This window comes from Sus scrofa, chromosome 3, assembly GCF_000003025.6.
Source record: "Sus scrofa isolate TJ Tabasco breed Duroc chromosome 3, Sscrofa11.1, whole genome shotgun sequence".
NCBI classification, from domain to species: Eukaryota; Metazoa; Chordata; class Mammalia; order Artiodactyla; family Suidae; genus Sus; species Sus scrofa.
In genome coordinates, this window is record NC_010445.4 from 94,148,850 (window position 1) to 94,170,498 (window position 21,649).

Below are 21,649 nucleotides of genomic sequence, written 5' to 3' on the forward strand. Positions count from 1 at the left end.
GGCCTCACTCAGTGGGCTAAAGGATCTGGTGTTGCCATGAGCTGTGGTGTAGGTCACAGATGCGGCTCAGGTCTGGTGTTGCTGTGGCTGTGCTGTAGGCCGGCAACTTTAGCTCCAACTGGACCCTTAGCCTGGGAACTTCCATATGTGTGTGTGGCCCTAAAAACTGAAACAAACAAACAAACAAACAAAACGGAATGCAGGCCCTGAAAACCCCCCCATGGCTCCGACATAAGTTTTCAGTCACTCTGTGCCTCGGTTTTCTCAGCTGTAAATAGAGTTGGTGACAGTACCTTTCGTAAAGGGTCCATGTCCATGTGAGGTTTCAATGAAATAATTCGTCTATAGGTCATAGTTGGGCACCCAGCACCTCTTAATCTGTTATGCCTCCGCCCACAAGCCCACCCCTGCTCCTGTCTTCCTCATCCGGATGGCTCCGTGTTTGCCAAGGCAGCCCCAGCTCAGCCTCTTCTTCCCCTGCATCCATCCCCTCAAGGCCCCAGTGACTCACCTCCTCTCTGTTCCTGCTGGTTTTGGACTCCTTTATGTCTCTCTTTTCTCTCCCACTAGGCTGCCAGCGGGGCCCCTCACCTCCAGGCTTACTTCTTCCAGTCCAGTGGCCTCTTGCAACCCCCAGTCCCTCTCTTAGCTCCTAGACCGGGTCCACCCTCCAAGGTGCGCACAGCCTGGCACATCTGGCCGTTGTCCACCTTCCAGGCTTCATCTCAGCACATGCTCCCCAGGAGTCTCTGGGCCACACCCCAGCCCTGCCTCTGCCACATCCTGCCTCTGTCCCTGTGGGTCCTGCTTCCTGAAACACTTACCTGTGATGTTCCCATCTGCAGGCTGCCTGCTTTGCCTTCAAGACAATCGTTAATAAACACGTTTGCTGAACCTAAGAGCAGACACTGTTCTAAATATGCTTTACATGTATTCATATATTTAATGTTTACAACAACCTTCTGAAGTAGGTGCCCTTTCCAGAACAAGAAAACTGGCCCAGAGAGGTTAATAAGTTGCCCGAGCTCCTAGAACTAGTAGCTGGGAGAACCTGGGTGCAAACCCATGCAGCCTCTAGAACCTGACCTCTATACCACCTTCAAGACTCTCAAGGCACTGCCCTCCATGGAAGGTCCCGGGCCTCTCCTGGCCCAATTGGCAACTACTGCTCCTTTGCCACAGCGTGGGTCACGTTGCTTTCCCATGAGCCTCTGCAGAAGCAAGGACCATGTTCTGCTCACGTCCATGTCCCTGTTGCCCACTACACTGGGCACTTGCTGGGTGCCCAACGCATATTGTTAAATGAAATCCATGCGTGAAGTATCGCCTGTGGGATTTTGATGAGATGCCTTCTTGTTGTCACCAAAGTTTGCCCCCTCGATTTTCAAAACATGTCTGGGACCCCCCTCTTCCAGGAAGCCTCACTCACTCTCTCTCTCTGCTTTTGCGTGGGACACTCCTTTCCCTCACCCAAGGCCCTGGTGTGTCTGGTCAGCTCTTGGTTGGGCCGAGGAGCCACAGGTGGCCAGCAGACTTGGGAGAAGCCCTGGTTCTCTTTGCTTTGGGGGGGGGGGGTCTTCGTGGACCTGGGTCAGCTCATCCCCAGCCGGGTGGAGCGCAGAGTGGAGGGGGGCAGGGTGGGGGCAGGAGACAGACCAGCAATGGGTCTTGTTAGGATGTCTATCTGCCACCCCCTGGCTGCCTTCTCCCCATATCAAATGGCAAAGTAATGGGGACTCTCAATGCAGAACGAGGGGCCAGCCTGCCCCCACCTGACTTTAATCAGGGAGTCTTTATACACAATAAAGGAAATGTCTTCTTTGCAAAGTGTTCATTCTGAAATCAAAACTGTGAGTCACGGGTCAGGCAGGGCATTTTGAAACTGATGTAAAGTTCCCACAGCACCCAGAAGCTTCCCTGGGGTTTCCGGGGTTCTGACAGGGTGGCAGTGGGACAGCTCTTCCATGTGCCAGGCACTGGGCTGGGCACCCTTCACACTTAGTCCCATGCTGTCTTCTTGGAGACTCTAGGAGCTGGGATCCTGCTCTGGGTGCAGAGGTGGAAACCGAGTCAAGTATCGATTTGCCCACTCCCTAGTGTCTGTCCTCTGGAAATCTGGTGGCTCTCATGCCAATCACTCAGTATTTTGGATCCATCTCTTTTCTTCAGTTTGTCCCATCAAGTGGGATGCCCACCCAGGCCCCTGTCCCCCAGCTCCTCCTGGGAGGAAGTGAGGCCTGTGACCTACAGTAGTGTGGGCTCTTCCTCCAGGAAGCCTTCCATCTTTAAACATGTGAGGTGCCCAGATGCTTCCTGCAGCTTCCACCACCGCATGCTTCCTGTGGAAGCTGAAGCTCAGAGAGGGCTTGAAGCTTTCTTTGGCCACTGAGAGCACTTTTGGTGTGGATGTGTCCAAATGACCCTGTCCAAGGGCAAAGTCACTGGTTATTTTTTAAGTTTCTAAGTAACGTGTCCCTCCATCACCCCTTCCCCACCTCATCTTTTTCCCTGCACCTCGATCCCCACCCTCAGCCCTGACTTCCACCCCATCCCTCAGCCCGTGCTTGACCCTCAGATCCCCGATGAGCAGGTGGAAGTTGGGGAGGGAACAGAACATTTGCACATTACTTTGCAGTTTTTCAAAAGCAAAAAATCAAGTGTGTATACGTGTTGCTGCGTTGGTTTTAGGTGGCTTTAAAATGTCCCTAACATGGCCTCTTCTGGAGTGTTGAAGCTTGGGGGTTCCTCTGGGAGGCACCCCTGCAGAGGGTGGGGCTCCCTGGCGGCAGTCTCACAGCAAGCTGGGCCACAGGTGGGTTGGGAAGTCAGGGTTCTTGGCCCCGTCTCCCTTCCTGACAACGGGAGGGACACAAAGAAACCCGTAGGACACAGAGCAGGTTTCAGGGCACAGGCACCCCTGGAGCCCAGGTGGGGACGGCAAGTTCAGCTGATCCCAGCAGTGGCTACAGGGCCTGGAGGGAAAGCACTTAGTGAGCTCAAGCAGGCTTTGCCTCCAGGCCCCTGAGCTCCAGCTTTGCCACCTACTGCCCGAATGACCTTGGATCAGCTCCTCAACCACAACCAGGGCTTGTGCCTTCATTCATAAAAGGGGGATGATGACACCTTTCCCTTAAGTTTGCTGCAAGGGTTAATTCCAGTAGTTGCTGCAGCCGTTTTGCTCTGCGATTCTCCTAATCCCATTGGCCTATGTTATCTGCACACTTACCCTCATTTCCTGGGATGTCTCCATCCTCCTTCACCCCTGCCCTAACCGGACTGGCCTGAGAACATAGCAAAGTAGCCACAGTCTTTCTTCTTTCCAAGAGGGCTTTCTCTAGAACGGCGGTTGTTGCCTGGGGATAGGGATGAGAGAAGGGAGGGATTGTACAGGGCAGGGAGAGACTTTTGGGGTGACGGCAAAGTTCGCAATCTCGATTGTGGTGATGGTTTTGCAGGCGTGCATCTAAACCACGTCATGGGCATACTTTAAATAGGCGCAGTTTCTCTTGTACCTCACTTACAGAACCATACCTTTGAGGAGATAATTAAAAAGATATTTCACATGAGCAGAAAGGATGAAAATAGGCTCTAGACAACGTTCAAAAAAAAAAAAAAAAAAAAAAAGGAAGTGTTGTCACTGAATAGCCCATCACTGTTTATCTGTGAGCTGGACCAGTATGGGCTCAACTCACGAGCCTTGCAGAGGCTGTGCTTTTGGTTATGTTCCTCATGCCTAACCCAGCGAGTAGGACCTAGGAAGCATGTAAAAAGGTTGATGATTAACTGACTGAATGAATGAATGGCTGGGGAACGTGAGATTCAGTTAAGAGAAGTGACCAGACATGCAATCGGCTCTTCTATATCAAGCCTACTTTGAAGCCGGAGAACGTTGGCAGTTCCTTCCTGCGTCGCCTGTGTCTCATCTGCCCAGGACGCCTTGGTGATCACCTTCCCTCCCCACCTTTGCACCTCCCCCTCCCCTAGAAAACCTGCTTTTCCTGCACACATATCCTGGGGCCTTAGCTGCTATCTGACAGCCTCATCGGCACACAGGTGGAAGGGAGATGGTGCCTCCCAGCTGGTGTATTTTCCATTCTGCAAGAATGCAGACCGTCGGTGTCTCAGCCTCCTCATCTGCAGAATGAGGACGTGCACCGGATGGCCTCGGAAATCCTGCCCTTCCGTGGGGTCCTATGATGCTGGCACTCCTGGATGCCATCATCAGGCCAGACCCAGGTTCATGTGGATTGAGTTTACATTCTGACATGTTACAAAATTCAAAAGGAACCAGAGGGAAATTCTCCTCCCTCTCTTGTGGTCCAGTGTCCTGATGCCTGGCCACAAAAGTGACCATCCTGGCCCGTTCTTCATGTGTCTTCAGGGGACGTTCCAGCGTACATACATCTGAGTGAGGCTTGAGGACCTGGGCCAGATGGGATCATGAGTTGTTTGTTTTTAACACCGAAGTGCTATTTTTTATTTACTTTTTCTTTTCATCGGTGTTTCATTGTGTTCTGTGTACATATCTCTCACCACTTTGGTTAAACATATTGCTAAATATTTAATTGGTTTTAATGCTATTGTGAATGTATTGTTTTCTTAATCTTTCTCGGAAATTTTGTTAGTGTACTAAATGAAACGGGTTTTTGGATGTTGATTTTATATCTGGCAACTTTACGGGATTCACTTATTGGTTGGAACAGCTTTTTTTGTGGAGTTTTCATGGTTTTCCACATGTTAAGATGATGCATTCTGCAAATAGAGACAGTGTGCTTTTTCCTTTCCAACTTGAATACCTTCTCTTCCTTTTTCTTGTCTAATTGCTAGGAAGGTCAGTGCTATGTTGAATAGAACTGACAACACCAGGCATCCTTGTCTTGTTTTGGATTTTATTTTTTATATTAAAAAAAAAATTGGAGTTCCTGTTGTGGCTCAGTGATAATGAACCTCACTAGTATCTATGAGGATGCAGGTTCGGTTCCTGGCCTCGCTCAGTGGGTTAAAGGATCTGGCCTTTCTGTGAGCTGTGGTGTAGGTTGCAGTCAGTCATGGCTCAGATCCCAAGTTGCTGTGGCTCTGGTGTAGGCTGGCAGCTTCAGCTCCTGTTTGACCCCTAGCCTGGGAACTTCCATATGCTGTGAGTGCAGCCCTAGAAAAACCAAAAAAAAAAAAAAAAAAAAAAAAATTGTTTTTTTTTTTTTTTTGGTCACACCCACGATATGTCAGATGCTATTAGTTAGATGCCACAGTTTATTCAAACACTTCCAAACACTGATCTTCAGGCTTAAAAATAATGCTGCAGTAAATATTCTTGTACATGCATCTTGGTGCTCATGTGGAAGTATGACCGTAAAAATACTAGAAGAAGAATTGCTGGTTCATAAGATAAATGTGGCATTTCACTGTGTATAAATGTGACCGAACTGCCTTTCCAAGATATTTATAATTTATACTTCTATCCAAATACAGAGTGCCCATCTCCCCACATGCCTGCACCAGTAATGTTTACCAGAGATTTTTTTCCAGTTCATCAAATTTTATTGAGCTATAAAATTAACATAGCAAAGCACACAAATCATAACTGTATAGTTAGGTTAATTTTCCCAAAGCGAAAACTACTTTCTAGGTCAGAGATAGAACAGCAAGCATCTCAGAAGCCCTGCTCTCATCTTCTGTGCACACTCCACCCACTCCCGCCCGGCACCCCCACTACTCACTGTTCTGCCCCAAACGTCTTTCTCTTGGGGTATATCTTTGAGGAGGGTTGGGAGAGTGTATGTTCATGTTCAGCTCGCCTATGTGGTTGTACCAATTTACACTTCACCAGTGTGTGTGTGAGAGCTCCAGCTGCTCCAGGGCCTCTCCAGGGCTTGGTATGGATAGCTTTTTTTTTTTTTTTTTTCTCTTTCAATTTTAGCCATTCCAGTGGGTGTGCACGTGGTTTGTCATTGTGGTCATGTCATTGTCCTCATGACTACTGAGTTTGAGCTTCATTTTATATTTTCGTTGGCCATAAAAACTTCTGAGAAGTGTCTAAGACGTTTGCTCATTTTTCTGTTGTTTAATTAAAAAATTGATTTAAATACTGTTTTTTGTCAGATGTAAAGATTGCAGATACTGTCTCCCATTCTGAGGATTGCCTTTTCATGTCCAAGACGTCTTGCCTACGTTGCCGTCATGAAGACATTCATTCTCTTATGTTACTTTCTAGATGCTGTGTTTATCTCCCACATTTAGATCTCTAGTCCCTCTGGAAATGTTTGACTTGGGGTGAAGTAGGAATTAAGAATATAATTCTCCCCTGAAATGGACATATTATTATCTTGGTACCTTTGTTGAAAAGACCATCCTTTCCTCATTGCTCCGAAGTGTTGCCTTCATCCTGGAGTGAGTGGACACCTATGAGTAGATCAGTTTCTGGACTATATTTTTTTCTTATTGGTCCAGCTGTCTATCCTTTCACAATACCACACTGTCATAATTTTTGTGATTTTGAAATACGTTTTGATATCTAGTAGCATAAGTCTTCCCACTTTGTTCCTCAATATTGTTTGGGAAAGTCTTGGTCTTAGCACTTCTATGTAGGCTTTGGAACATGTTTTCCAGACCACAAACACACTATATACGCAAACTAAATTCTAGTGTGCTGATGGGGATTATATTTACTATCAAGCTCAATTTAAGAAAAGTTGACATGTGAGACACAGTGACTTTTCTAATTCGTGAATGTGGATAGCCCTTCATTTATTTTATTGTTTTTTTTTTTCCTCAAAAATTCTTTGAAGTTTTTTATTTAGCACTCGTGAACATCTTTTAGATTTATTCTTGGATATTTTATTTTTTATTGATTTAGTACATATTATTATTTAAAATAGGACCTTTCAGTTATTTTTTGATAAACAAAAAGTTAATGTTTGCAAATTATCTTTGACTCAGTACTCTTGCTAAATTCACTGATAAACCGTAGTGGTTTATCTGAAGATCTATTTGCATTTTTATGTACGCAATCATGTAGACTGTTAGTAATGACAAGATTTTATTTTGTTTTCTCTTTCTAATCCTAATACCTTTGTTTTTCTTGATTATTGTATTGGTTAGATCCTTTAGTATAGTGTTGAATAGAAGTGATGATAGTATCTTTACTTTGTTTCTTTTAGGAGGGAAGCCCTTAGTATTAGCATTAATTTCACCGTGAGGTATGATGTTTGTTGTAAGTTTTAAATTAAAACCCCTTATCAGATTGAGGAAGTTATTCTCTATTCCTAGTGTGCTAAGAGTTATTTTTTTTTCTAGTGTTGCACTTTAAATTTTATCAAACATCTTTTCTACGTCTCAAGTTTTTTTCCTTATTCAGTTAAAATGTTAAGTTTTACACTGATTAGTTATTCAGTGTTAAATTAGCTTTAATAAACCTTTAATCCTGTAATAAACCCAGCTTGCTCAAAATACATTTTCCTTTTCATATATTACTGGGTTTGATTGGGTAATATTTTGTTGATGGTATTCTAATTGATGTTTGTAAGAGAATGGCCTCTTGTAAGTTTTCTGTTTTGTTTGGTGTTTGACAGGCTTTGGTATCAGTGGTATGTCAGCCTCATTAATGAGTTCAAAGTGTTCTCTCTATTTACTAAATGTGTCTGAGAAAGTGATTTTCCTCAAACATCTGGGAGGATTTAATGGTGAAGCCATCTGGGACTGAAGTTTTCTTAGCAGTAAAGTTTTATTTAAGGATTCAATTTCTTTAATAAATATATAATTATTCAAGTTTTCTATTTCTTCTTGTGTCAGTAATTTTGAATTTTCAAGAAGGTAGTCTATTTCATCTAGTTTAATGGCAAAGTTTTTTCCCCTAATATTCCTTGAGAATCTTTAATTTTATTTTCTAATGTTAATACTTTGCATCTACTATCTTTTTTCTGATACATCTTGCTAAATGTTTATAAATTTTTTAATATTTTTGAAAATCTTTGAAATGAAACATTCAATTTGTTGATTTTTCCTTTGTTTTCTATTTCATTAGGTTTTTATCTCATGTTTGTTATGTCTATTTCTTTTTTTTGCTGTTTGGTTTAATTTGCTGTTTGTTTCCTAAATTCTTGTATAGTTACTTTATCACTGGTTTTCATCCCCTTTTCTTTTCTAAGATAATAAGGCTATACCTTTTCCTTTAAGCATGGCTTTAACTACATCCTAGAAGATTTGATACATCGCTTTGATGAATACTTAAAATATGTTCCAGCTTCCAGTGTGACTTTTTTGACCCACAAGTAATTCAGATAGGTATTGCTTAAAATTGAACGTGTGATTCTTAAACTTGGGTTTGGTTGCTGATTGCTCATTTAATTTCACTGTGGTCAGGGAATATATGGAATCATTTTAAAACTATGAAATGTGTTAAGTCTTGCTTAATGCTAATGCTATGACCTCTACCACATGGCCAATTTTAGTAAATTCCCTGTGTGCACTTTAAAGAATGTCTGTTCTCTAGTTTGGGGGCGCAGTGTTCTGCATATGTCAATTAGGTCTTACTTCTTAATTGTATACTTCAATCTTTTATATCCTTATCTACTTTTTACTTACTGAGATAGAGTTCACATAAAACTCATCCTTTTAAAGTGTACAGTTCAGTGATTTTTCAGTATATTAACAAAACCGTGCAATGATTCTGAAATGAAACCTTTCCCATTTCCCCTTCCTCTGGGCTTTGGCAACCACTTAATTTACCTCCTGTATCTTTGGATTTTCCACTTTTGGACATTTCATATAATTGGAATCACATAATAGATGGCCTTTTCCATCCGGCAGCTTTATTCAGCATGGTGTTTCCATGCCGTAGCACATATCAGGACTTCATTACTTTATCTGGCCAAATAAATAGTCCATTATATAGACATACCACATCTTGTTTATGCATTCATCCTTGATGGACATTAGGCTGTTATTTCCACCTTTGGGTATTGTGGACAATGCTGCTATAAACATTTGTGTATAACTTTTTATGTGAACATATGTTCTCAGTTCTCTTGGGTATATGCCCAGGAGTGGGATTGCAGGGTCATATGGTAATTTTATGTTTAACTTTTTTTTTAATTTAACTTTTTGAGGAACTACCAGATTGTTTTGCAAAGGATGTACCATTTTACATGCCTCCAGAAATATATGAGGGTCACCAATTTCTCTGCGTCTTTAATAATACTTTCTATTGTTTATCCTTTAGATTTTAGCCATCCAAATGGTGTGTGCAGTGGTATCTTATTGTGGTTTTGATGTGCATTTCCCTAATAATTAAAGGCCTTGAGCATTTCCTATGTTTATTGGCCACTATATCTTCTTTGGAGAAATGTCTAAAATCGTTTGCCATTTTAACAATTGGGGTTATTTCCCTTTCGACTGCTGAATTGTGAGTGCCCTTTATATATGGTGGTCTTAGTCCCTTATGAAATATATCATTTGCAAATATTTTCTCCAATCTTCTGGGTCAGCTTTTTACTTTCTGGATGCTTATTTACTTTTTTCCTGCTTGTTCTACAGGTCACTGAGAGAGAGCTATGTTAAAATCCCCAAATGTGATAATGGATTTTCTGTAATATATTATCATTGTTATTGATTTAACAGTCAACATTCACTTAGATTTACTCATTTATCCTTTTCTTTGCTCTTCATTCCCTCCTACACGTCTTTGTTTTTATCTGGCATCATTTTTTTATTAGTTACATTTTATCTTTTAGACGTTTTAGGCTTACAGAAAAATTGCAAAGACAGTACAGAGAATTAACATTTACCCTGCACCCACTCTCCCCTGTTATCAACAACTTACATTGTCATGGGATATTTCTTATAATTAATGAACCCATTCCAACACATTGTTTTTAACTAAAGTACACGCTTTCGTCAAATTTCCTCGGTTTTTACATTATGCCCCCCCCCCCCCCGCATCCAAGAACCCACCTTACATTTAATCATCATGTCTCCTTAGGCTCCTCTGGGCTGTAGCAGTTTCTTAAATTTACTTGTTTTCAATGACCTTGATGGTTTTCAGCAATACTGGTGGGGCATTTTCTAGAAGGTCCCTCCATTTGTCTGATGTTTTTAATGTGATTAGATTGTTTGTTATAGGTTTTTGAAAGGAAGAACCACAGAGGTACATTTGTCACTTTTATCATATCGCATCAAAGGTGCCTACAGTTCACAGGCCCCTCAAAATCTGAACCTGCCCCCAGAGCAGGTAAGGATGCCCGGTGGCCATTCTAAGAAATGACCACATGTTGCTGAGACAGGATGAGGCAGGAGTTCTGGGCTGGATGTTTCCTCGGGGCGTCTGTCACCACACCCTCTCAAGGTGTGAGCTTCATTTCAAGACATGGCTTTTCTTTACAAGTGAGATGGAAGCCAGCTCTTTTGTCTGCTGCGCCTCCAGAGAAACCACAAGGGTTCCGACACTGGAGGAGAAGGCGGCCGTGCTGGGCTGAGAGTGGGGTGCAGGTTTCCAGCACAGTCCCGCAATCCTTCAGGGTTCTCAGGGGTATTTTTGACTCGGGTGGTTTTGCTGGACTCACTGACTTGAGGTATGACTCCAGTATCTCCCCACGGAAGCAGTAATTCTGAGAAAGCATGCACTACCAATCCATATAAAGAAATGTATTTTACATATTTTAAGTTCCACATAGCTTGCCCTTTCTTCTGCGCAGATAGGAGACAACACTTAAGGGGCAGCGCCACTTCCCCTGCCCCTCCTGGGTTCCTTGGGGCCATCTGGGGCTGATGGCCAGCCTCTATCTACACAAGGACCTGAACAAAGATTTGAAATTATACTTTATCTTTGCCGCATATCCTTTGATGGCCTCATCCTCTAAATAGCTTGATGAGGGTAGAGATACTAGGGTGATCGGGGTAAAGATACTGTTTTCTGTTGTACCGAGCAAGCAAACACTGATATAGGAGGGGAGGAGTGAGGTTTACTTTTGAGTATCCTGGCATTGAGTTGAACTCTGTTTTTCTGAACCTACAGACCTAGTTCTAGCCTGTGGGGCCACCCCGCAGAACTCCATATGCTGCGCTTCTCTAGATACTTAAAGGTGGGCTTTTGAGCTCCCCCAAACCTTATTTCCTCCAGGACCAACTGTCCCAGCATCTCCAGTCAATTGTTGTGCCCTGGTTGCCAGTCCCCTCACCATTTTAGCGACGCTTCTGTGAACACATTCCTGTTCACTCTCCATATGAGAGGATGCTGCCCAGAGAGGGACAGCATTTGGGGGGTTGCTGCCTAGCCTGTGCCCTTGGAGAAGTGTCACGCCAGCCAGGTTGGCGCCTGAGTGGCAGGGCCTTGGAATGTGGGCTGGTGGCATGCCCCACTCTCATGCAGAGGCCACGGCACTCAATGCAGAGGACATGCATGCCCTGGATGTTTTGCCCCCATCCCGGCCACCCTGTCCCCGTCTGAGTCCTGTCCCTCGCCCAGATTTGAACCTTGGGTTAAAGCCCTGGGCCTTCTCACGGAGGCCCTGCAGACGATGGCGATGCTCATGCTCAGCGGCTCTCGCCTCGACCAGGCTGATGAGGACGAGAGAACATCACTTTGTTTCAGGCCAGGGGCTCCTCCAACCGCACTCTCTTCCTTTGTTCCCGCAAGTGCTGGGCTCGCCCGCAGGGTTTTGAAGGAGGATCCTGATGCACGGAGAGGGAAGGAGCTGCCTCCCGGCCACCCTCCCACGTGCCTTAGATAAACAACAGGCCTGCCTTACGTTCAACGAGGGCACTTATGCTTTACACAGTCCCCGGGTGCCGCGGGATGTGCGGAGGGCCTAAGAGCTCCACAGACATGGCAGAGAAGCTCCGAGCCTCCCTGCCCCTGGGGCTGCAGGAGGGGTCAGCCCCCAGCCTGCGGCTTGAACCCGGGGAGACCCCTCAGGATGGCATACCCTCTCTCCCCCTCCCTTCCTCTCCATCACCAGTAGCAGACCTAGGCTTCCAGGCCATCTGTCCCCAGATAGTCGTGCACACCCATCCTCCTCTCCCACCTTCCATGCACCCCCTGGAACGCTGCCTGTCATCAGCCTCCTAGGTCCTCCCATCTTCTCTGAAGGTGCCTTGACCTTCCCCTTTAATTGGAGCTCTGGTCTCTGCTGAGAACCTCAAAACTGACAAACACGACCTCAGCCAATGGTCAAGTTAACGCCACAGCACGAAGTCACACGGATCGCGTGTACCCTTGATCTGAGGGGGTGACCATGGCACTTGACCGCTGTGGGCTTCCTCCCCACCCCCCCTGCCATCTTTCTAACCGTGAGGAAAACATCAGACAAAGCCAAGGTGAAGGATGCTGTTCTATCCGACTCTCTGACAGCACGCCTCAAACCTGTCAAGGTCATTAACAACACGGAAGGTCTAAACCATTGTGCAGAGCCATGAACACTGTCACTGTCTGGGGAGCCCAAGGACACAAGACAATTAAATGTAATGTGGTGTCTTAGACGCATTCCTGGAACAGAAAAAAAGACGTTAGGTAAAAACTAAAGATGTCTGGATTAGGTGTTCCCACATAGAAACCCACCAATATTGGTTCCTTAGCTGCGACCCATGTACCTGAGTACATTTAGCTCTAGAGGAAACTCAGTGCAGGAACTCTCTATAATATTTCTGCAACTTTTCTATAAATCTAAAATTATTCCCATCATGGTGCAGTGGGTAACGAATCTGACTAGGAACCATGAGGTTGCGGTTCGATCCCTGGCCTCGCTCAGTGGGTTAAGGATCCAGCGTTGCCTTGAGCTGTGGTGTAGGTCGCAGACGCAGCTTGGATCTGACATGGCTGTGGCTCTGGTGTAGGCCGGCGGCAACAGCTCTGATTGGCTAGCCTGGGAACCTCCATGTGCTGCGGGAGCGGCCTTAGAAAAGGCAAAAAGGCACAAGATAAAATAATTCTAGAAAATATTCATTAATTAAAATAATAATAATTTAAAAAACCCTTCCCCGGCCCCTTCTTCCACCTCCGCTTCCCAGGGAAACTTCTGGAAGGGGTGGTGTACTGCTGTGGTCTCTGTGCCCCGCCACGGCCAGCCTGTTCTCAGTTCCTGCCCATCATCTTTAGCTCTCGACCAAGACCACTGGGATCCTGGGCAGCGATGATCTCCGTGTTGCCAACCCAGAGCCACTTTTTTCTTCCTTGTTTCACCTGGGCTTTCAGTCTAATACGTGACCCAGTTCCCTATCCCTCCTTCCTGAAACACCGTTTTGTCTGGGCTTTTGGGGTAGCAAAATCCTGGGAGCTTCCCTGCCGATGGCTGCTTGCGCTCAGCCTCGTGGCTGGCTCCTCTTCTCTTGGACTTCTGTCGGCACCTGCATGGCCCCGCCTCTTAGGGCTCTGTTGTTGGTCTCTGTTCTTACCCCGTAGGTCAAGTCGATCCAGTCTCGGGTTTAAGTACAGTCAGTGCCCACATTCGTCTCTCCAGCCTCAGCTGTTCCAGGTAGGGACTGTTTATCATGCTCCTTCCGCAGGAACGTGGACACAGGCTGTCAGACAGTTAAGGGGCTCCCCAGGGTTACTCAGCTAGAAGCAGCAGAGCCAGGATTTGAACCCGGGGCTGTCCGTCTCCAGGCCTGTGCTGTGAGTGGCCAGGCTGCCCCACTGCCCTCTCCTTCCATCCCAGCTCCCTGTCCCGCCTGCTCCTCAGGGTCTCCCACACGTGCTGCTCATGCTGGCCTCAAGTCTTTTCCCCCCTTGTCCACACCTCCTGGAATGGACCACCCCCCCGACTCTTCCCCTCACCCCTGCTGCGATCCTCTTCCCTCTCAGGTCTGGTTGGGGGATTCTCCAGTTCTGAGGCCCAGGCTCAGGCTGATGAAAACTCCCCCAGGACCTGGGGTCTACCTTAAAGCAGCTGAAGGCTCATTTGTATCTATAAGGTTCATGTTCTCTGGGCTTGAGATGGGGGTCCTTGGCCCAAGTGCATTCCTGGGGACCTTAAAATATGAGCTCTGAGACCAGGACTGCCTGGGAAAATGGGGGCCAGGGGCCTCCATCACTACACACCAGCTCGCATGGGGCTGAGTTATCCAGAGTGGCTTTTATTTTGTTTCTTCTACTAGCTGGTGAGCTCTTGGCGAGACCTTGACTTTGCCAAATAAGTATCATTTAAAGAAAGCGTGTGTGTGTGTGTGTGTGTGTGTGTGTGTGTGTGTGTGAGTGAGTGACAGGGCTAGAGATGTACTTCAAACCCTTTTCCTCCTGGGGCCTGGGAGGCCAAGGAGGCTTCAGTCAAGACGTGAAGGACTTCCTTTAGTTTTTACCAAGGTCACTGAGAGGCCAAGCAGTTCCCACAGGGGCCACTGAGTTCAAAGGAATATTTTGAGGAACTGGGGTGATGCTGTAATCACGATTGTTTGAGAAGAACTGAATGTGCCCTGAGGGAAGAGACCAGGACAGGGCCTGGGAGGTGGCGGCGGGTAGAGCTGTGGTGGAGAGGCCTGGGTACTGGCTGAGAAATTGGGAGCGGATGTCATGGGCAAAGGACACGCGCTGGGCTGGGACACTGGCCCCTTTACTTCTGAGGAGTTGGGCCTCGGTCACTCATGGTGTGACTTTGGGCAAGTCCTGCCCTTTGCCTCCCTGGCTTCGGTTTCCTCATCTCTAAAGCGAGGAGGTTGCAAAAAACAAATGAGGAAGTTGGGCTATGTCATTTCCAGGCCTTTTCCAGCATCTTGAGTCCGTCTGGGAAAATCCATCCAGTGCTGTCTTACTGGCGCCACCCCTGCCTCAAGAAAGCAAGAGCCCGTTCACCTGGTCCCTCCTATGCAGGCCTCCCGATAAAGATTCTTGTTCACGGGAAGCAGAGAATGGGCAGGGCTGGAGATGGTGGAATCTTATATGTTGCGAAGGAAATGGGCCTGCACTGTATCTCCAGAATCTGCAGGTCACCTCCCAGCTCCGATTTGAAATGTGTGTCAGAGACCACGCTTTGGGAGAAGGGTGCACATTGCCCTCCAGGGATCAGAGGGAGTCAGGGCTGGCCCTTCCCCCCTGCTTGGGCTGCCTCCTCCCTCAGCTCTGGGTCTCAGTGTCACCACCCTCCAAAAGAGAGACTTCTCATCTGGAGGCTGCTGACCACGGCAAGTGCTGGGAAGCTGTCCCGCCCTGCCGAGGCTGGCCTGCCTGCAGGAGAGCAGGCCTGGAGGTAAGAGGAACCCCGGTGGCTGAACTATGGCCCTGCTGCCACCCCTGCTCACCTGGCCATGCAGGCACACACCTACTCCTAAGCTGCCTGCACTGTGAAAAGTGAAATATGAAAGCAGGAGTTTTTAATCAGAGTCTAAAGGAGCTCCCACCATGGCTCAGTGGTAGCAAACCCAACTAGCATCCATGAAGATGTAGGTTCGATCCCTGGCCTTGCCCAGTGGGTTAAGGACCTGGTGTTGCCGTGAGCTGTGGTGTAGGTCACAGATACGGCTTGGATCCCATGCTGCTGTGGCTGTGGCTTAGGCTGGCGGCCACAGTTCCAATTGGACCCCTAGCCTGGGAACCTCCCATATGCCGTGGAGCGGCCCTAGAAAAGGCAAAAAAAAAAAAAAAAAATTCAATGTCTTCACTCAATTGCTAGAACCAAACATAAAAGAAGAAAGGATGGCTTGTGTGGGACCATGTCCTGTGCTTGAGCGCCTTGGAGAGGCTGAGTTCCTCTAAGCCACCAGGGACGATGGCCTTGGCGTGCTCCCCACCCCAGCCCAGCTTGCTGGACTCAGAAGCAAGAGGGGCTTGGAGCTGGGCCTCCTGCCAAGGCCTGGAGGCCACAATCACAGCCTTCAGTCCAGACCAAGGACACCTCATATACCCACAGCCCATGGAAATTGTGGAGGGGGGTGGGTGTCAGAATAGCACCCACCCAGGTCTGAGTCCTGGGTTTGCCAGTGCTCCTGAAAGACAGGCTGAAATATGTCATTCACGGAAAAGAAGAAACGGGGACATTTTCAGGAAGTCCAGGATGGTGGGCAGAGCACAGAAAATCCAATCTGAAGGTACAGGCACCAAGTCTGGGAAAAGGAGAAGAGTAAGCAACGGAACCAAAAGGAGGTTAAAGGCTAAAATAATAGTGGCAGGAATGTTCCTTTTGGAAATGAAAACAGAGCCCCAGCAGAAACCGACCTCCCAGCGGGCACAGTCGTTGTGAGCGCAGGAGGCACAGCCAAGACTGGGTTTACGTTTGCTTCTTCCGTGAGCTGGTACCCCCAACTCGCCTCTGCCACCCTCCGTTACATCTGTGCAATGGGTGCCCCCAGGACTGCTCAGCCAGAGGCTCAAGGGAGCCACCAAGATAACTGTGTGGCCTGGACGCTTAGGGGAATGGAGTGCATGACGCGGGACGCTGATCTAGGATTGACTTGTGACTGGAGGGTCCCTCCCAGCCCCGGATCATGCCAGGGCATCACCATCAGGTCATGAGGTGGAAAAAGAAGAACCCGAAACATCAGGGAACCCTTCACGCCCACGTCCAGCTGGGGCTCTGGCCGTGCTCTGTCTCCGTCTTGAGGAGCTCTCTGCCCTTCCCGTGGGCATTCTGCCTGGGAGGCCTGGCAAGCCTTGCCACCTCCACACTCAAGTCTCTCTGAGCCCCAGAGCCCAGGCTGCCCCTCCCACGCAGACCCTTTGTCCCAAGCACTGCGAGCACAGGTAGGCAGCTTGCCGTGTTTTTCTGAAGGTAGGGACCGTGAGTCCTTTCCTCAGGTCCCTCCCAGGATACAGGGAAAGGGCCGTGGGGCAGACAGAACACCTGCAGCCTGGCTTCCCCGTCTTGGGCAGCTGCTAAGTTTTATTGGTTTTCTTAGTCTCTTCTTCTTTCATCTTGTTAGCCGGCCTCTGTGGTCTGACAAAGATCAGTGCCAGTGTTTGTGTTCTGCAAACTATGCAATGAATCGCTTTACAGAGGTGTAGCCCATGATAAGTCCACAGGAAACAAAAAGCCACCAGCAGAGGTAGGGTCAGAATACTTTAATAAGATATCAGTGTCAAAATACATTTCCTTATAAAGTTAAGCTCCCGTAGACTAATAATGTTGTCAGTAGGAATTTGACAATATGATAATGTTCATGAAATCATTACGTTGACAGATAAGGTTAATATGAAGCTCGGAATATTTTTTTCAGAGTGTTTTAGTAAAACTGCAAGGGTAAAATGCCCTTAATGCTGAGGCAAAACACACACAGATCAAACACCAGCGCTTGCACGCCAGTAACCCTTCAAGTTCGGCTGCCGTGCGTGGGCAGAGGGGTGGTGCCGAAGTAAGATTTGGGCAACACAGTGACTAAGTAATTTTTCTTTTGAAATTTAAATTTTATTGTTTCATTTTTGGCAGTAAGTCCATCCGGGCTTTCCAAATTCTTAGCTTGCTGTGTGTTGCTTTGTGTGTTTCTAGAAGCTTCTTCCCTGTACCCGAGACAGAAAAGCGCCACGTGATTGGTACTTCAAACGTCCCTCTTACCTGGTGAGTTGCATGGCGCTCTAAGAACACTCTGTTTTCAGTGCTTCCTACCTGTACGAGTCACTTCTGGTGACAGACAGACCTCGAGGAGGGCCAAGGGCTGTCCCCGGAGGCCTGCTCACCGCACCTCTGCCTTGTGGGGGTGATGTGATGGCCAGCTGAGGAAGCAGCGCGGGGGTGAGGCTGCTCAGGACCAGCGGCCCCTTCCCACAGCCTGTCAGCCCAGCTCCACGGGGGCGGGCGAGCTGGGAGGACATGGACTGGACTGCCACCCTATTCCTGAATCCTCACTTTCGCGCATGAATGAATTCCCATCCAACCCATCTCATGGTGGTTCTGGAAATATCCAAATGTGCTGCGTGAAAGGCCGTCAGAGTCACATAGCTCAGTGCACTTGAAGGGCTGGCCACAAAACCTTAAGAAGAGTTCAAGCACTTCCCTCCCTTAGATCTGCCCTCCCCCCATGATGTGCCATCAGACCCTCTTGGCAGTAATAATAATACATACATACATACATAATACATATAGAACATGAGAAGACAGCTCGCAATGCTCCCACTTGATGATTCCACTTTTTGGATTGTTTGCGATGCCTATGGCATAGCCCCAAAGCAAAAAGCCAACAGAGAGAGACCTTGAGTGGGGTTAGTACAGGCCCATGGGAGTTCTGTACAATTCTGCAGTGTCAGCGACACCAGGAAAGAGAAGATTAACAGCTTAAAAAAACATCTTAAAGTGATTTTGTGAGCAGGATTCCATTTCCGTTTCTCGGTTTTTAGATATTACAAAGTACCCATATATATGATAAACACTTAACCCAGATATAAATTTTCTTTTTAAAAAACTCAGTTATGTTTTTGAATAATAATAATTAAAAAAAAATCCACCAAATGCGGGGGAAAAAATCAGTTTAGGAAAAACCAGACTGTGCAACTTTCACACAAAACCACATACAATGGAGTTCACACCCTTCACATTTCCATTTTTTCCCCAAAAGTCATTAAAATTAGAGCAAAGAGTTGGCTTAAAAAAAAGGCTGAAATTTATAATACAGCAATTAGTTTTTTAAAAAGGAGAAAGGCTAAGAGAGAGAGGCCACAAATCAAGCTGGGAAAGCAAAATTATTTTGTATCTCTTTGGCAATGACAACAACAACAAAATCTTTTTAGTTAAATGAAGCCAAAGTCTTCCCTACAGGAGAACATACACCAAACTTGTTAGTATGAATATTGTGTGTGTGGTGAGAGAGAGAGAGAAAGACAGACACCCGTGAATAATATAAATTAGAAGTAACTGAAGTTGGGGAAGAAAAAAAAAAACCTTATAAAATTTAAGAACATTTCCATTGACAGAGCAAAACACAGCAGGTCAAACTGTTGTGTATTTTAAAAATATGCATAAGGAAGTGAGCATCTCCAGAACAAGGCCACTGCTTGGTGACCTGGGCAAGTGTGCCAGGTAAGTATATCTTGTAAAAAGTGTGTTGGTGTTAGAATTACCTAGTTGCAAAAAACAGACAGAAAATGTGAAGCTGGTGGGACGGCGTGGGAAGGGTGCTCCCGGTGGCGGCCCTGGCTCAGGTGGCTTGGTCCAGGGCTCTGAGGAGGTCCCCTCCTTGTAGGAGCGTGGAGCTTCCCGGGACAGGAACGTTCACCTCACAGTCATATCGGGTCAGTTCGGGCAGCAGGTAGGCCTCAAACGAGGGTCTGAGCAGCCGGCTTGCCATGCCTGAAAGAAGAGTGGGTGCCAGATTTTACAAACCCTAAATGCAACATTTGGAAAAGGGTCTGTTCTGTAAGAGGCCAGCTGGGATGTGATGAGGTGTTTGGAGAGGAGTTCCGGTTTTTGTGACTCGGGGGCACAAGTGCGGCAGCTCTCATCTCACGCTTGCTTCGCTGTTCTCTTTGCCTAGGGACCGATCCTGGGCTCAGAGCGGTGACCCCACAGCACCAGGTGAGGGGCTGAGGCCACGGCGGGAGAAGGGGGTGGTGCAGACAGAGCAGGGGAGGCTGGGGAGGAGCCCCCTCGAAGGCTCCCTGGCTTGGGGAGTGGAGGCACCCTGGCAAGGCAGGGGGTGGCCGGCCTCTGCCTGCCCTGCAGCCAGAGGAAAGGCCAGAGAGGGAGGGACTCTGAACCAACTAGTGCTTGCTGCATGGGCACACGTCGACAGGCACTCATACCACGCACAAGTACACACACGTGCATACAGAATGCACACGCATATAATACATCACACATGCACAGGTCCTTCAAGGGCCCCACTTCCCGCCTCAGGACCCCCACCCTGGGCAGCCTCCTCCTCTCCACGCGGAAGGAAGGTAAGGGAAAGTCACAGCACTCAAACCCCACTTCCAGGGGAGAAGGCCCTGGCTGCCCGGAGGCTGGTCCGGAAGCCCTGCCCTGGCCCTATAATGAGAGGTGCCTGCTCTCCCGTCCCCTGGCTTACCTGCGGCACCCCAGCCTCAGGGCCCCCTCTCTCCTCACCCTCCCTCCCAGCTGCTTCCTAGGGTCCAGGCCTGCCGCCCTCACTCAAGCTTGCTCTCCGGCTCGAGGACGGCCCGGGTCTCGGGCATCTCTGCAGCCCTGCTGCTGCAACGGGTCCTTGCTCACCATCCCTTTCCATCCCCCCTTCTTTAACTCACGTCAGAAACGACTGAGTTGAAAAGATGATTTTCCCCTGAAAAGAATGAGTCTCTATTTGAGGAAGCTCTCGGGTTCCCGTCAGGGATAATACTGCTGGCAGCCGCTTACTGCAGAGGCACCTACCAACTCTGCCCTTTGCAGGCAAGTCTCTAAAACACGCAGTTTTCTCTGTCCTTGAGCTGGTCACCAGCAGAGCTGGAATTTAAGCCCAGGACGTCTTGTGACTAGAAAGCCTGGACTCAGACGCACTGAACAGCAATTTGCCCCAAACCATACTGCCGTGCAAATCAATTCTTTTAAGACAGGGGTCTGGTATGTTTCCCTCGAACTTATGTTCCTGCCTAGATAGCAACATCTTCACGACAGTATCTATCTTTCACAGGTTGGGCACAGACTTGGATGGCCCAAGGTGGAGAGAAGGCATCAGGTGCTGAGCCTCCTTGAAGGCGAGACTCCAGCGGGCTGCCCCTCCGGGCAGCGCGACCTCTGTGTCCGTCCTCAGCTCCTGCCTGCACGCCGGTAGGTCAGCATCAGGCATGATAGTAACACAAAGAAGACAGTAAAAGGCCCAGGGCTGGGGGCTCCTTAGGTCCAAGGGCCCTGGGTGTCACCTGGCCCCCGGAGGGTTCCTTCTAAGGCCCCGTGGACACTTAGTGTTCCAGCCCCTGCTGCAGTCCTTTTGGGGAAAGGAGGGCCGGCCCCTCTCAAGGCAGCTGCCTTTCCCGAGCAAGGTCAGCCTTTGCTAAGCTGAGACCCTCGGCTGTGTGATGTCTGTCCCCTGCCCCACCTCCCCCTCACAGCAGGTCCTGGTGGGGGCTCTGGATTGGGACAGCACGCACCTGACACCTTGTGAGCTGCGGGGAGGCTGTAGTCCTGGTACTGGGGGGCGTAACACTGCGGGGGGAAGCTGCCCTTGGCGTCCTCCCTGGGGCTCACGGCAGACGGCGGCTGGGGCGGTGCTAAGTGTCTCAGCGGCTGGCTCAGGCCCCTCATGGGAGTTTGGATGAACTTGTCTGCAAGGCCAAGGTCAGAGAGTGAGGGGACAGACCGTGACGCCCCGGGATCCCTCCTCCTTCACAGAAGGAGCCCAGAGAGCTCTGGCGCCCCATCACAGGGCGCTGTGGGCAAGGGTGGTGGAAACGCCGTCTGGTTCTAACAGGCTCAGGAGGGCGGGGGAGGCAGGTGGACCCCAAGCAGATGCCCGCCCCCTACGCCCGGGAGCCCAGGCCTGGCGCTCACCAGTGGGGATGTTTGCACTCAGCAGCTTGTCCGGCATCAGAGGGCAGTTCCCACTGCTCCTGAGACTCTTCATCCTTTTCCACATCAACTGTGATGCACTGCTGCCTGGTGGGTCCCCCTGGGGGTGAGAAGCGAGAGGTAGAGGGGAGAGGCCACAGAACCAGGTCCTCATACTGGATCTGCTGGGCCCTACGGAGCAGCTACGCTTGGGGTGGGGCTGGTGCTGCAGGCGCCCGAGCCCTCCCGGTCCACCTGGGGCTCTGCCCTCAGCCCCAGCTCCCCGCTAGCCTGTCCCTAGG

At 48.4% G+C, this 21,649-nt stretch overlaps 1 protein-coding gene and 1 long non-coding RNA gene across 2 annotated transcripts in view; one reads left to right on the forward strand and one right to left on the reverse strand.

Moving 5' to 3' along the window:
• Positions 1 to 20,964, forward strand: part of LOC110260021 — an 89,562-nt gene extending 68,598 nt beyond the window's left edge. Inside the window, exons 2-3 of the long non-coding RNA XR_002342733.1 lie at positions 19,381 to 19,421; positions 20,494 to 20,964. This is a non-coding gene — a long non-coding RNA (uncharacterized LOC110260021). The remainder of the gene's footprint in view (positions 1 to 19,380; positions 19,422 to 20,493) is intronic.
• The window catches only part of EPAS1 (endothelial PAS domain protein 1), a gene marked incomplete at its 3' end in the record, with an annotated part of 85,904 nt that continues 83,164 nt past the window's right edge, over positions 18,910 to 21,649 (reverse strand). Inside the window, 3 exon segments of the mRNA NM_001097420.1 lie at positions 18,910 to 19,196; positions 20,951 to 21,124; positions 21,351 to 21,468. Coding sequence (NP_001090889.1) covers positions 19,045 to 19,196; positions 20,951 to 21,124; positions 21,351 to 21,468 — 444 coding nt within the window.